The sequence below is a fragment of the Desmodus rotundus genome, chromosome 3 (genome assembly GCF_022682495.2).
Source record: "Desmodus rotundus isolate HL8 chromosome 3, HLdesRot8A.1, whole genome shotgun sequence".
NCBI classification, from domain to species: domain Eukaryota; kingdom Metazoa; phylum Chordata; class Mammalia; order Chiroptera; family Phyllostomidae; genus Desmodus; species Desmodus rotundus.
The window spans coordinates 43,404,692-43,422,109 of NC_071389.1; the positions used below are offsets into that span (position 1 = coordinate 43,404,692).

The 17,418-nt window shown below is 34.7% G+C and overlaps 1 protein-coding gene across 9 annotated transcripts in view; it reads right to left on the minus strand.

Annotated features, from left to right (window-relative positions):
* DOCK7 (dedicator of cytokinesis 7) overlaps window positions 1-17,418 on the minus strand; it is a 209,406-nt gene that overhangs the window by 151,079 nt on the left and 40,909 nt on the right. For all 9 annotated transcript variants that reach the window (XM_053921491.2, XM_053921489.2, XM_053921496.1 and 6 more), the window contains exons 8-11: window positions 16,585-16,651; window positions 14,443-14,592; window positions 4,737-4,817; window positions 2,795-2,960 (exon numbers count right to left, since the gene is read on the minus strand). In XM_053921491.2, the coding sequence (XP_053777466.1) occupies window positions 2,795-2,960; window positions 4,737-4,817; window positions 14,443-14,592; window positions 16,585-16,651 (464 nt within the window). The remainder of the gene's footprint in view (window positions 1-2,794; window positions 2,961-4,736; window positions 4,818-14,442; window positions 14,593-16,584; window positions 16,652-17,418) is intronic.

Consider the following 17,418-nt stretch of genomic DNA (forward strand, 5'->3'; position numbering starts at 1 on the left):
GATGAAAGGTAAGGACCTACAACTAAGATTACTCTACACAACAAAGCTATCATTTAGAATCAAAGGACAGATAAAGAGCTTCCCAGACAAGAAAAAGCTAAAGAAGTTCATCACCACCAAACCAGTATTATATGAAATGTTTAAGGGTGTTCTTTAAGAAGAAGAAGATAAAAATATGAACAATAAAATGGCAATAAATATATGTATATCAATAATCAAATCTAAAAAACAAATGACAAGCAAAACAAATATTCATAGATACCGAGACCCTATTGATGGTTGCCAGATGGGGGGGGTGGGGGTTGGAGGATGGGGTAAAAGGGTGAAGGGATTCAGAAGTACAAATTGGTTGTTACAGAATAGCCATAGAGATGTAAAGTACAGCATAGGGATTAGAGTGGCTAAAGAACATATATGCATGAGCCGTGGACAGGGACTACGATGTGGGGATTTCCTGAGGGAGTGGTAGGTTCTGGGTGGAAGGGGGCAACAGGGAAAAAATTGGACAACTGTAATAACATAATCAATAAAATATAATTTAAATTAAAAAATACATTTCATAAAGATTTAGCTGCCATAGTTAGTGATTCCTCCAATGGATCCAGACAAGTAAATTGAAAACTTTCTGGATATAATTAGCCATTCTAGATTTCATTAAGAATATTTGTGATTCGTTAGAAGAGTTCAAAATATCAACATTAACAGGAGTTTGGAAAAAGTTGATTCCAACTCTCATGGATGACTTAGGGGTTGAAAACTTCAGTGGAGGAAGTAACTGCAGGTGAAATAGCAAGAGAACTAGAATTAGAAGTGGAACCTGCAGATGTGACTGAATTGTTGCAATCTCATGATAAAACTTTAATAGATGAGGAGTTGCTTCTTATGGATGAGCAAAGAGAGTGTTTCTGGACATGGAATCTACTCCTGATGAAGATGCTGTGAAGACTGTTGAAATGACAACAAAGGATTTAAAATATTAGAAAATCTGGGTAAATAAAGCAGCAGCAGGATTTGAGAGAATGACTCCAATTTTGAAAGAAGTTCTCCTGTAGGTAAAATGCTATCAAACAGCATCATAAGCTATAAAGAAATCATTTGTAAAAGGAAGAGTCAATTGATGCTACAAACTTCAGACACCTCAACCATCAGCAACTCGCACCCTGATCCATCAGCAGCCATCGACACTGAGCAAGACCCTCCACCAGCAAAAAGATTACAGTGCACTGAAGGCTCACATGCTGGTTAGCATTTTTTAGCAAGAAAGTATTTTTAATTAAGTTATGTACATTTTTTTTTAGACATAATGCTATTTCATACTTAAACGACTAACTTTTACATGCATGGGAAACCAAATAATTTGAGTGACTTGCTTTTTTGGGTTACTTGCTTTACTGCAGTAGTCTGGAATGGAGCCTGAAACGTCTCCAAGGTATGCCTGCACTAGCCATAAAACAAAGGCAATACATTCAAAAGGGCTGAGATCATATAAAATATGTTCTCAAAGAACAGCAGAATTAAATTATAAGTCAATAACAGCAAAACATTTGGGAAATTCAGAAACAGGTAGAATTTAAACAGCATACTCTTGAATAACGAAGGGGTCAAAGAGGAAAAATCAAGGGAAGTTAGAAAATACTTAAGATTTATGAAAGCAAAACATACCAAAACATATAGAATATCATTAAAGCAATGCTCAGAGGGAAATTTATATATATAAATGCCTATTTCTTTAAAAGATCACAAATCAGTAACTTAATTTTGCATCTTAAAAAACTAAAAAAAGAAGAGAAAACTAAACTCAAAGCAAGCATTAGAAAACATACAAAATAAAAAAGATAATGGCTGAGTGGAAATAAATGAAATAAAAACAGGAAAAAATCAATAAAATAAAAATCTGGTTTCTTCAAAAAGATTAAATTTTTAAAACTTTTGCTAAACTGATGAAGAAAAAAATAGAAAAGATTCAAATTACTAAAATCAGGAATGAAAGAGGGATACCACTACAAACCTTAAAAAGAAAAAGAAATTTCAACACTGTGAATACCTGTAGGTTAATGGTTATATAACAATTAGATAATTTAGATGAAATGAACAAATTTCTAGAAAGGTACATAGTACTGCAAATGACTCATGATGAAAGAGAAAATATAAATAGAGCTTAAACAAATAAAGAGATCTAATTAGTAATAAAAACACTTACCATAAAGAAAAGAACAACTGCCCTGGCTGGTGTGGCTCAGTGGATTGAGCACCGGCCAAAGGGTCACCAGTTCAATTCCCAGTCAGGGCACATGCCTGGCAAGCGGGCCAGGTCCCCTGCAGGGGGAGCGCGAGAGGCAACCACACATTGAAGTTTCTCACCCTCTTTCTCCCTCCCTTCCCTTCTGTCTAAAAATAAATAAATAAAATCTTGAAAAAAAAAGCCACGACAGCTTCACTAATGAATTCTTCTAAATTTTAAAGTAGAATTAATACCAAGCCTACAAAATAAGAAACAATTCACAACTCTTTCTATGACATCAGTATTTCCCTGATACCAAAAGCAGACAGAGGCATCACAAGAAAGATGTCTTATGAATAAAGTGTATAAACATTGAATTATACACTTTAAATAGGTGAACTCTATGCTATGTGAATTACAACTCAATACAGCAGTTAAAGTTTTTAAAAAGACAAAAAAAAGAAAACTCTTTTTATGCCTCATCACATTGCAAAGTCTACAAATAGAACAAGTTTATGTAAGAATAAAGAAAAAATTATACATTTAGAAATATTGTTTATAAAAGTCTCTTACCTCCAGTGTTTATTTCTACCTCTGTAGAATCTCTTTCCAAACTCCCAGCACTGCTAACAATATTCATTAAATGGATCGCGGTCCAAGCAAAAGGCATACGATATTTTCCAAGTCTTTGGCAAAACTGTTCAGCTTGACTTTTCAGCTTTTCCAATTTTTCCTTATTCTGCAAAACAAAACTTTATACATTATATGATTATGCTCAAAAGAAATGAATTAAAGGCTATTTTATAATAAACAAAGAGACAGATTGAGAATCCTCAATTCTTGTCCTGACTGGTGTGGCTCAGTTGGTTTGGCCCCATCCCACAAAGCAAAAGGGCACCAGTTCGATTCGCAGGATTTGCAGGTTTGGTCAATGTTTCTCTCTAACATCAATGTTTCTCTCCCCTCTCTTTGTCCCTCCCTTCCCCTCTCTAAAAAAATCAATCAATCAATCAATCAATCAGAATTATCAGCAGAGATGGAAAAACAATGTTTACCTTTCAAAGACTCTTTTTCTCTTTCTCTCTCTCCCCATCCCCGCTCCCGCTCCCTCTCTCACTCTCTCCCTCTCTCTCCCTTTTTCTCTAAAATCATTGGAAATATCCTCAGGTGAGAACTTAAAAAATAAAAATAAAAAATAAGTAAGGAAAAAAATGTATTAAGAGGACTAAATCCTGCAAGAAGACTAATGATCCAAACAGGACATGCCTATCTGAAAGACATCCTGAGGCTGACAACTTTGAGGTTATTCCTGAAACAAACACTAAGCTGGCCTGCAATAGCCAACCAAGGGTCCAAGAGTGAAAACCTACACCAAATAAATCACGTATTCTTTCCATACAGTATGTCTGTTCGTGAGGCATACTCTAATGACAGTGTCCTGCCTTAATGTCAGGGCTGGGAAAGATGGAAGGATAGCTAAATGGCAGTACTTTATTGCTACATCTATTATACCTTAAAAATAGGTTCTTGCTTTAAGAGCCTACAGATCAAGTATATTTAATTCTATCAGCTTCTGTAAATTTGTAAGAGAAGTGTGGAATAAGCTGCTATTATACCTAAGAGCTCCACATAACAGAGCAAATTTAATTTGTAAAATGACAACCTGGGAAAGCCAGACTACTCTAACTCTGCTTTCAACCAGACAATTAGGGGTCAGAGAAAATTATCATGTGCTCAGATCTACCTATAATAGCAGAAAAGACTCAGTTCTTGTTCTGCATCTCAGAAAAATAGAAAGCAAAACATTTCCTGGTTTGTTAAGTATTCCTCAAGCATACCTTCCCTGGATGTTTCAAGTATTAAATCACGTGTTCAAAGACCCAAGATCAATTGTTATTCCTACAGCTAACTCAAGGTATCTAGAATTTGGTACCTACTGTTGAACAATTATTTTTGCTTTAGAAATTTATCGAAATTTTAGAAGTTAGTCGCTTGATGGTAAAACAGAGGTTATACTTTCTATTTTTACCATATTCTGTTTTTAATTATATATTTTTCCATTACCGTTTATCCCCCCTTTACCCTCTTCCACCTCCACTCACCCCCACAGCTAGACATAAACCTAGGATATTTGTTTTGCTAGTAAAGTTCCATCAATATCATTATTCTGTAAATATAAGAAAAATTTAATTATTTAGGAATTAAACTGAATTAACTTCTCTACAAAAAAATACTTTAAAGAATCAATTAGTATATGGTGAGGGAGATTTTAAGGAACAACATTGTACATGACACAAGCTAGATGACAAAACAAATAAAGAAATAAAGAAATCAAGTAGGTCAACAGAAAAAATGAATTAGTTAAATTCTTTAATATGCTTTATATAGTAGTCTCCTAAATTATAGTTTCGGCGATTAGGGGTTATTTAGGGTTGGATTTGCATATTTGAGGGAAATGGAAGTGACTAACAATGAATACAAAAGTCGGTGAAATGAGAAGCATTACATTCTATACCTTGGTTGCATCTGCTTCTTTGAAAATCATATATGGTTCTGCACACTCTCCAATGTCTCCTTGCTGCAGGACTTTTTCCAGCTGTCAAAGGTAAAAATTAAAAAATAAACTTTTTAAAAAAGCTATCAGCATGGAATACATGGATGGTTCAACATATAAAAATTAATCAATATAATAAACCATATTAAGAGAATGACAGAAAAACCACATGATCATCTCAATTAATACAGGAAAAGCACTGGACTAAATTCAGTAACCTTTCATGAAAGAAACACTCAAGAAATTAGGAATTGATGAAAGCTACCTCAACATAATCAAAGCCATATATGCAAAGCTCATAAATAACATCATATTCAGTGGTAAAAGACTGAAAGCTCTTCCTTTAAGGTCAGAAACAAATTAAGGATGCTCACTTTTGCCAACTCTATCCCGCAGAGTAACTGGAAGTCTGAGTCAGAGCATTTAAGTAAGAGAAAACAAAACACATTCAAATTAAAAAGAAAGAAGTAAAATTATATGTTTGCAGACAATATGATCTTTTTTACAAAAAGTGCAAATATTCTGCACATACACACACACAAGAAAAATCCTTTTGAACTAATAAATGAATTCAGCAAAGCGTCAGGATACAAACGTGCAAAAATCAGTTGCATTTCTATACACTAACAATGCAATTCAAAAAGGAAATTAGGAAAATGATTTCATCTACGTACTAACAAAAAGAATAAAATATTGAGGAATTAACCAAGAAGATGAAAGATTTCTATTATGAAAAATATAAAATGGTGGTTAAAAAATTACAGAAAACACAAATAAATGGCAAGATATACTATATTCATGAATTGGAAGACTTAATATAGTTAAGATGTCAATATTATACAAAGAAATCTATAGATTTAATCAAAATCCCAATAATGTGGTTTTTTATTTGCAGAAATAGAAAAATATATCTCCAAGTTCATATAAAATCTCAAAAGACATTGACTACTCAAAAAATACTTAAAAAAAAACCCCAAAGTTGGAAGCCGGAAGAGTCATACTTCTTGATTTCGAAAAGTTACACAGCCCTGGCTGGTGTGACTCAGTTGGTTGCAGTGTTGTCCTGTGAACCAAAAGGTTGCGGGTTCAATCTCCATGCAGGGCACTTATCCAGACTGTGGGTTCAGTACCCAGTCAGGATATGTATGGGAGGCAATTGATCAATGCTGCTCTCTCATATCAATGTTTCTCTCCCTCTCCCTTCCTCTGTCTCTAAAAGGAATGAAAGCATGTCCTCAGGTGAGGATAAAAACACTAATATAAAGCTGCAGTAATTAAAACAGCATAAAAATACACACATAGCTCAATGTGGCAGAATAGAGCCCAGAAATAAACTCAGGTATATATAGTTAAATAATTTTCAACAAAGGTGCCAAGACTATTTATTGAGGAAAGGACAGTCTTTTCAACAAATGGTGTTAAAAAAAACTGAATATCCAAATGCAAAAAATAAAGTTAGACCCTTACCTCATATCATATACGAACATTCATTCAAAATGGACCAAAGACCTAATCCTAGACCTAACACTATAAATTCTTAGATGAAAAACTAGAGGAAAAGTTGCATGATAATGTTTTCTTAGATTTGAGACAAAAAGGGCACCGACATCTAAGTAAAACTAGATATACTGGACTACATCCAATCTGGAAATTTTTGTGCATCACAGGACACAATCAACAGGGTAAAAAGACAACTTAAGAAATGAGAGAAATCACATATCTGATGAAAGGTTAATATCCAGAATTGTTTAAAATCATACAACTCAAGAAAAAAACAATAATAATCTGATTATTAAATGGGCAAAGAACTTGAGTGAACTATTCTCCAAGAAAACTATACAAATGGCTAAAAAACATATGAAAAGATTCTCAGATCACTAATCATTAGGAAAACATAAATCAAAACCACAAAGGTATCACCTTACACCCATCATAAATAACCACTATCAAAAATAACAAATATTGGCGAGGACATGGAAAACCTGGAACCACTGGCCACTACTGGTAAAAATGTAAAATGGTGCATCCACTACGGAAAACAGTACAAAGGTTCCTCAAAAATTAAAAACAGAACTACCATTCAACTCAGGAAATCTATTTCCGGGTGTATGCCCAATAGAATTGAAAGCAGGGACACAAACAGGTATTTAAAAAGCTATGATGGAGAGCAGGATGACAGCTAGAGGGGGAGGCTGTGGGGTGGAAGGATTGAGCAAAAAGGGAAAAAGGACTCATGGGCATGGACAACAGTGTGGTGATTGCTCAGGGGAGGGGAGTATAAGGGACTAAATGGTAATGGGAAAAAAATGCAATGAAGATTAAATTTAAAAAATAAAGATTACCAAAAAAATTAAAAATCTGTCTCTCCTACTCCTACTCACCAAACAAATCCAAAATCATTAGGGAACTCTGTAGAGTAAATGTGGTTTAATAAAAACATTAGATTGTGCATCTAATAACAGGAAATAAAAATTATTTACTGGAAAATAAAAAAACAAAAAGCTATGTTCATAGCAGCAATAGTCACAAAAGCCAAAGAAGGAAGCAATCCAAATGTACACTGAGATATGAGTGGATAAACAAAATGTGTTATACAAGGTCTGTCCAGAAGGTATCCAGCCATGTAATATGAAAAATAGAGACATTTACTGAAGATACAAGATACAAGAAACATTATACATAGGACAATGACACTTCAGTCCCCTTCAAAGTAGGAACCTTGGGACCTCACACAGTTCTCCCAATCACCATCAGCTGCCCTGTCTTATTTTCCTGAATCTCATTGACAGCCTGAAATCTCTTCCCTTTCAAAGATGCCTTTAGTTTTGGGAAAAGCCAGCAGACACAGGGTGCCAAATCTGGGCTATAGAGAGGCTGAGTCATGTGGGTGATTTGACGTTTTGCCAAAAAACTGCAGGAGACGTTATGTGTGAGCAGGTGCACTGTCCTGATGAAGGTGCCAATCACCACCAGTTGCCCATAGCTGTGGCCTTCTGAAGCATCTGAATGGTTTCCAGGGAGGAACATTTGAGCTTAACACAAAATTTGATACAGATTCATTGCTCTACTCACTCAGTCATTTTGAATGCGATGGCCACACAGTGCACATACTCACTCAAAGGTGTCCACCGCCCCCACTGACTAGTACAGTGAAGTCGTCACTGTTTAAGCACATGCATTTCAGTCCACTCTCCTTGGCTGCCAGCTTCCATCAATGTCCCTCAAACCATTCTCGTTATATTAACAATGGCTGGACTTTTTCCAGATAGACATCATATGTACATACGTATATATATATGTGGAATATTATTTAGCCTTTTAAAAAGGGAAATTCTAATGTATCCTGTAACTTAGAATGATCTTTAAAACATTACGCTAAGAAAATAAGGCAGTCACAAAAAGATAAATACTGCAGGATTCCATTCATATGAGGTACCTAGAGTAGTCAATTCAGAGCAGAAACAGAACGTAACAGTGGTTGGCAGAGTCTGGGAAAAGGAGAAAATGGGTTGTTGTTTAATGTGTATAAAGAGTACGTTTGGCAACATGAAAATTTCTAGAGATTGGGTCTGAACACATAATAATGATTAAGTTGAAAAATTTTACGTGTATTTTATCACAATTTAAACTATTAATAAAAACAACCAGTCATAAATTCATCCCTATTAATATAATATCAAAGAACAAAATTTAAAAAGACAACTCACAAAATAATATACTTAAGTGGTCAATAAAATAGTTCCTACTTATCATTTTTCTCCAAAATGTCTCACTTTATTCCTATAAAATTTTTAATGTTTTAATAAAGGAAATGTAAATAAAATAGAATGAAAGTCCAGAAATCAAAATCAAGTGTACGTATATAGGAATTTAGCAGATAATAAACTTGATACTTCAAATTAGTTGAATGAAACACATATATGAGCTCTAAGAAATTAATAAAATAAAAATCCAATGAAATGGATATTACACCACTGTATATATATATTTTTTACTTAAAATGTGTGGAATTTAAACTCATAGATACAGAGAACATTTTGATGGTTGCCAGATGGGTGGGAATTGAGGTGGGTGGAAAAGGGTGAGATTAAAATGTACAGAATACCACTTATAAAAATAGTCAAAAGGGCCCTGGCTGGGTGGCTCAGTTGGTTGGAGCATCATCTCAAACACCAAAATGTTGTGGGTTCGATTTCCAGTCAGGGCACACACCTAGGCTGTGGGTTTGAGCCCCGGTCCCAGGGTGCATATGGGAGGCAACTGATCATGGTTTCTTTCTCATATCTCTCTCTTTCTCTCCTGCCTCCTCTCTAAAACCAATGAACATATCTCAGGTGAGGATTTACAAAAAATTAGTCACAAGGATATAAAGTATACATAGGCAATATAGCAGATAATATTGTAATAACTATATATGTTGTCAGATAGGTACAAGACTTACCAGGGTGATCACTTCATTATTTATGTAAATATCTAATCACTATGTTGTATTCCTGAAACTGTCATTGTATTTGAAAAAAAATCTTTTTAATGTTTAAAAACTAAAAAAAGAAGCTGTTAAGCCCTGGCCAGTGTGGCTCAGTTGATTGGAAAATCATCTCATAAACCGAAAGGTCATAGGTTTGATTACAGTCACAGCACATGCCTAAGTGGTGGGTTCAGTCCATAGTCAGGGAGCATGAGAGGCCACCAATCAATGTTTCCCTCTCGCATTGATGTTTCTCTTCCTCTCTCTCCCTCCTTTCCCCTCTCTCTAAAAATCAATAAGTATGCCTTCAGGTGAGGAAGGAAGGAAGGAAGGAAGGAAGGAAGGAAGGAAGGAAGTTAGTTAAAAAAATAATAAAAATTATAGATTCTTTATTTCTGGAAAAAAATTGTATATTTTATGTATATTACACTAAAATCACTTAGAAACAAGTTAAAAATGGACTATTTGAATAAGCACTTAACAAAACAGAACTATCCAAATGGCCATAAATCACTGAGCATTCATAGTTACCAGGGAATTACAAATTAAAACTAAACTGATAACCCTGCAGATGCACCAGAAATAAAATAGTATAATAAAAAAATATTAATAAAATTAAAATGTAAAGTACAATAAAATTTGATGATAACAAGTGTTAAAGAAGGAAATGGAGCAACTGAAATTCTCAGCCACTACTGATGGGAGTGAATTGAACTAATTGTATTGGAGAACTGGTTGTCTCCACGAAAATTGAAGCTATAAATATACTGTGATACAGTAATTTAACACCTATCTATATACTAAACAGAAATGAAAATATATTTGCACCAAAAGTCATGTGGGAATGTTTATAGCATCACTACTTGCGATAACCAAAAGCTAACAATAACACCAATATCCATCAACAATTGGAATAGACAAACTATGATATATTCATATAACAGAATATTATACAAGATTAAAAGCAGCAAACTACTGCTAGATGAATTTTAGAGTTAATTCTTTAGCACGCCAGACACAAAAATATATATTACATGATTTCTATAAAGTTCAAGAAGAGGCTAAACTAATGTATGGTGATATAATTCAGAATAGTAGGTGGGGCACAAAGAAGGCTGTTGGGTAATGTTCTATTGGGTTGGCCAAAAAGTCCATATGGTTTTTTTCCATAAAATAAAAGATGCATTTTTTCATTTTCACCAATAACTTTATCGATTTGGATATTTTGAGCATGTCCGCTATCTCCCACTATTGGTCGCTAGTGGGCAGAGGCCAGGGCGGCTGCTAAACATCTTCCAAAGCTTATGCAGCACAGCAAAGAATTATTTGGCCAGAATGTCAATAAAACCCAGCAAACCAATAAAACTTAGCAAACCACTTTTGACAAGTTCAATCAGTCACAGCACCTGCTCCATACACTGCACAAATCTTTTTTTGTATTGCAGTTGCATTTTTACCTTTCTTGAAATAATAGAGCATAATAAAGCATAATATGCCAAAAATGTTGCATATCGTCTTCCAGCTTCAATATTAAAATGGCTGCACAAAAATTCACCAATTTTAGTGTTTTTTTAAGTGCATGCTGATATGTCAGCTGTCACAATACAATGTAACAAATTTTTTTTAATTTTTATGTTATTCAATTAGTTGTGTGCCTTTTCTTCCCATCCCTCCACCCCACCCCAGCTGAACCCACCTCCCTCCCCTACCTCCACCCTCCCCCTTGATTTTGTCCATGTGTCCTTACAAAATTATTTTAAATGAAGTTAAAGATAACTATGCACTATTGGAGCCAGCATACGAAAAAATTTAACAGACTTTTTGCCAACCCAATATATCTTAATTCAGGATGTTACATAACTTAGGTAAGTATGCAAAAATTATTGATGGTGTATACTTTCTGCATGTTACTAAGTGTAAATAAAAGTTTGTAAAGATCATTGAATTTCTTATATACCAGTGACGAACAAAATGAAATTCTGTAATAATTTAAAATTAAATAACTCTAATATCATTTACAATAGGATCAGAATTATCAAATTACCAGGAAGATATGAAAGGAAAAGACCTAAAAACATAGAGAAATATACCACGCTCACTGATTTAAACACTCAATAGTTGAGTATTTAACTAGTCAGGTGTTCACAGCCGCTGTCGCTCTCTAACGCCAGTGCCTCCTCCAACTCACCAAGCTCCAGCCGAAGGTGGAGGATAAGTAAAGAGGTCGCTATACCATGGTTTGTACAAAGCAGATAACCCACAAATGCACCAGTGGTAAAGCACCATGGAAGCAACTAGCTACCAAAGCCACTCACAAGAGTGCGCCCACTACTGGAGGGGTGAAGAAACCTCATCGTTACAGGCCTGGTACTATGACACTTAATGAAATTAGATGTTATCAGAAGTCCACTGAATTTCTAATTCACAAACTTCCGTTCCAGAGTCTGGTGTGAGAAATCGCTCAAGACTTCAAAACAGACCTGTGCTTCCAGAGTGCAGCTATTGGTGCTTTGCAGGAGGCAAGTGAAGCCTATCTGGTTGGCCTTTTTGGAGACACCAACCAGTGTGCTATCCATGCCAAACGTGTAACAATTATGCAAGAGACATCCAGCTAGCACACTGCATACATGGAGAACATGCTTAAGAATCCACTATGATGGGAAACATTTCATTCTTTAAAAAATAACAATGCTCTTCTTCCTGTTATTGGTAGTTCTGAACGTTAGATATTTTTCCCCCCATGGGATCAAAAGGTACCCCCTGACTGTAAGTGGAAAATAGGGTACAGAAATCAGGTATTGGCAGTTTTTCCATTTTAATTTCTGTGTGAACTTTTTTAATATAAATGTGGGGACATAAAGCATTAATGCAAGTCCAAGTGTTTCAGTGAACATGTTTCAAGCAGTTCAACTTTGTAACAACGTAAATAAACCTATTACATTTTTCTGGACAAGGCCAGCATTTGGATTTTTTAAAAACAAGTAAATGTCTTATTGATGGCAACTAAATGGTGTTTGTAGCATTTTCATCATACAGTAGATTCCATCCATTCACTATACTTTTCTAACTGAGCTGTCCTACATGCAAGTATGTTTTTAATGTTGTCTGTCTTCTGTGCTGTTCCTGTCAGTTTGCTATTAAAATACATTAAACCATAAAAAAAAAGATGTCAGCCTTCCCAAATTCATCTGTATATATTTAACGCAATCCCAGTCAACATTCCAGCGAGAAATGACAAATAGACTAATGGAACAAAAAAAGACTCCAGGGAAACAACCTCACATAACAAGGGAGACTTTGCAAAAGTAATGGAGGGGAAAATCTTTTCAAAAACAGTGTTGTGTCCTTTGGTTATTCATATTTGGGGGAAAGAAAAAAGATTAGCGTTCATCTCTACCTCACTGCAAACACAAAGGTCAATTTCATATAGATTATAGGCCTATGTGTGAAAGCTAAAACAATTACTCTTACAAAGGATCACTAAAGAGAATTATGTTCTTGACTTTGAGTGAAGCAAAAAAATTATATACAGAATACAAAATACTGTAGCCATAAAGAGGAAGGTTGATCAATTAGACAATGTGTAAAACTACAAATTTTGGTTCATCAAAAAATAACATTCTGGAAGAAAGCAAGCACAGACTGGCAAAAAATGTGAGGAATAAAAATAACCAAAACAAAGTAGTAATATCCAGAATATATTAAGAATTCCTATAAATCAATAATACAAAGGTCAAAATAACCCAATAAAAATATAAGCAAATGATTTTACAAAAAAGAATACCCAATAACTAATAAGTATATAAAGGTGGACAAAGCAGTACTACCAGGAGAAAGGCAAACTATAAACAATGAACACCAGAACGACTATAATTAAGAAGACTGACAAATACCAGTTTGGTAAGAGTGTAAAATGGTTGAATCATTATGGGAAACTGTTTGATGTATTTATGTTAAACATAACATCTACACCAGCAAATTTCACCTTGTATGCTGCAAGAATTTTTAAAACATGCCAACACCTGACTATTTAGTCAGGGACACTGTCCTCTTTTTCCTTAGATTGCCAAGTAAAAAAATGACAACAGCCAACACAAGAATAACCATCTGATGTGAATGTCCTGTCTTGAACCATAAATGTATAGGTCATATAACAGAGCTACATCTTACTGGACATGTCACCTAATAAGGTTGCATGTGATTGGTTAATTCTCAGTACCAGAAATCCGTATATAACGTATAGGCACATAATTTTAAAAAAAAAGCCACTTTGGAGCAAAAAGGGTAGGAAATTACTATTATTATTGTTATTTCATAAGTCAATCAAAATTATATCTTTTGGGGGGGTGCATTGGCAAAAAATATATTTTTTGGTGTGCCAAAGAATTTTAGTGATTAGTTTGTTTGCCATGAGATGAAAAAGGTTTAAAATCACTGCCCTAAATAGCTTAGAAATATTCAAATTTTAGGATTTGTGATCTTTATTCTTACTTGGTTAACAGTCAAATCATAATGCTCCATAACCTCAAAATGATTTAATTTTCATATTTACCAGTATATAATTTAGGAACTCAATAATAAAATTATGGTATAGCCCCTGTGATGGTTAATTTTATACATCAATTTGGCTAGGCTACGATGCCCAGTTGTTTGATCAAATACCAGATTAAATGCTGCTGTGAAGGCATTTTTAGAGATGATTAACATTTAAGTCAGTAGACTCAGAGGAATAGCTGATTACCCTCAAGATGGGGGTGGGCCTTGTCCAATTAATTGGAGCAAAGACTTAGGTTTCTCAATAAAGGCATTCTCAAGACTACTTGCCGGAGTTTCTTGTATGCCACCCTACAGAATTCAAATTCAAGTCTACAGCATCAGCTCTTACTTGAATTTCTAGCCAGCCAGCCTGTCCTAGGAATTTCAGACTTGTCAGCCCCCATAATTACGTGACTCAATTCCTTTTCTGTATGTGTGTGTGTGTATGTGTCTGCATTCCACCGGTTTGTTTCTATGGAGAACCCTAATATAACCCCTAACTCAAAACAAAAAAATTGGTGGCACCTATAGTGGACGTTAAGGAATATTAATTAAGATGAAAAAATAAGTAAAGGTAGAATCTGTGTCTGTGAAAAGCTGCCACGTAGATAGGAAACAAGTCTACATATACTAATAAACAAATATATTTAAAATTATTCTCACCTTTATCACAAGAAAAACATCCTGGGAAGGGTAAGTGATGGAGAAAATAGCCGATCTTGCCAGGGTGGTAATGGCAGCAGGTGGCACATGTGGGCGTAACAATCCTTTCATCTGCTCAGAATTAAGGTCAAAATAAAAGTTTTCTGAAATCTAAAAAATATAACCATATATTATATTTTTAAATCTGTACATTTAAAAAATCTCACAGAAATCATACATACCTGATCTTAAATTATTACAGATTTTAAAACATTATACTATAACACAGTTTGTCGTATATTTCATTGACCAATTTTTACATGTCTAAGTCAAAGCAAAAGAAATGTACAAACTATTTGGGAAATATAATACAATAAACAGAGTCTAAAGAAGCATATCTCAAACTCTTTTGATTAGAAACGTAACCTGTAATAATACCAAAAAAATTACTATTGCGATGAATTACCCCGTTTTCTTTTAAAAACTGTATGAATAATATCTCAGCAGTTTTGTTTTTTATTTCGTCTTCATTCTATCTTTTTCCATAACCATTTAGTCCCTCTACACCCCCCTGCGCCCAGCAGCCACCTCACCGTTGCTCATGCAGCAAGTACACGCTGCTGAGCAGAGTTCCACTGCAGAAAACCATAATATTTAGACAGCAAATGTCACTGCGAGCAGTTCAAGTTTCTGCTACACCTCAAGGTGAGAATGTTAAGAAATGCTGTGATGAGACAGCCTTCTGTAAACTCTGATGGTAAAACTAAGGGCAGGATTTAAGACAATGTTTAAAATATACACAAATGATCTGTTGTCTAGTGAGAAACTGAAAATTATGTCAACAAAAACTCACTGTCACCATCATTCTTATTTTTTATAGATTGCCTAAAATGTGTTTGCTGTAGTATCTTTTCCATTTCTTAAATTAAAAGAAAGTTGCTTCTACTTCAGGCTTTTGGAACTCATTCAATGAAATAAAAACTAGGTATTTTTACTAAAATACCAACTAAATTATTTCACAAGAAGAAAATATTTAACGAGTCCTAAATTACCATTTTCCTTTTTAAAAGATCCGTGTTTAATAATTCTCACAAAAATTATTTATTTTTATAAAACAACTTAAGAAATAAGCCAGTCAGAGAAAGACAAATAGCATATGATCTTACTCATATGTGGAATCTAATGAACAAAATAAACTCACAAACAAAATAAAACCAGAGGCATGGATACATGGAACAGACAGACAGATCTCAGAGGGGAGTGGGGTAGGAGAGACTGTAAGAAATTAGCCAAAGAACATAAGAGGTCTGTCCAGAAGGTATCCAGCCATGTAATATGAAAAATAAAGACATTTATTAAAGAAGATACAAGAAACACTGTACATAGGACAATGACACCTCAGTCCCCTTCAAAGTAGGCACCCTGGGACCTCACAGAGTTCTCCAATCACCATCAGCTGCCTGGCTGAATCTCACTGACAGTCTGAAATCTCCTCCCTTTCTAAGATCACTTTAGTTTTGGGAAAAGCCAGAAGTCGCAGGGTGCCAAATCTGGGCTGTAGGGGAGGGGCTGAGTCACATGAGTGATTTGATGTTTTGCCAAAAAACTCTGCACACTGTTGTGATAAAGCTGTCAATCACCAGTTGCCCATAGCTGCAACTTTGTGAATCATCCGAATAGTTTCACAGAGGAACATTCAAGCTTATTGCAAAATCTGATGCAGATTCATTGCTCTCCTCACCCAGTCATTTTGAATGCAATGGCCACACAGTACACATGCTTATTCAATGGCATCTACCACTCCCACTGACTAATACAGTGAAGTCGTCATTGTTCACACATATGCATTCCAGTCCACTTTCCTTGGCTGCCAGCTTACATCAATGTTGTACAAACTGTTACTGTTATATTACCAATGGCTAGATTTGTTTCTAGACAGACCTCGTGTATGCATATATACATAGCCCACAGACACAGACAACAATGTAGTGAAGGCCGGAGGTGGGAGGCAGGGGCTGGGTGGAGGGAGGCAAAGAGGGGGAAAATAGTGGACATCTGTAATAGTGTCAATAATAAAAAAATAAAATAGATAAACAACTTAAAATCAGGTTTCAGAAACCTATGATTGTGATAAAAGATTAAGTTTAAATCATATAATCTTACCTTTTTCTTTTCCTTGACATCATATAAAGCCAAACTTGCAAAAATGGGTTCAATTTCAATCTCAAACCTTTAGAAAAAAAGAATGAAGCAGTTATAAAATAAATATAAAACATGACTGAAGAGGAATTCTCATTCCAAAAACAATCTCACTATCTTGTATTTTTCTAATCTATGCTACACCATCTGTGCTACCCCTTCTTCCTGAAATACCCTCTTCAGGCATATCTTTCCCATCTTATAGCAACCATTACCTACTGTATACCTACTGTATTTCTCCAGCTACAAGTAATCTCTGCCCAAACACTCATGGCATTTTAAACCTATTTTCTGACACTAAGCATTTCTAACCTATAATTATGTTATTTATGTATGTGGATGTTAGATTTTAAACTTCAAAAGTAAAGACCTAATGTTTTCTTTTCCAGATTATAAATCACATATTCAATGTAAAAAATTTAGCAGATACATAAAAATATTCACAAAAAAAATAGGAGCATCCAAAGTTCCACCACATGGAGAGAACCATCATCAATAGTTTACTGCCCATCCATCCAGACATTTCTCTGTGCATAAATGCACTTGTTAAATAGACTATTTTTTTAAACAAAGAATGTCACCGCCTTTTGTAGTCTGCTATTTTATGGATATATTTCTATTACATAAATATTAATCTCATTATCATTTAAAATGCTGGCATACTAATTTTCATGACTTATTTTACAACTCTACAATTAAGTTGAGGTCTCTAGTTGACTTCCACAAACAATGACTTACATTTAGTAAACATTCAGTAAATATTTGCAGAATGAAACCAAACGCACTATCAGGTTAACT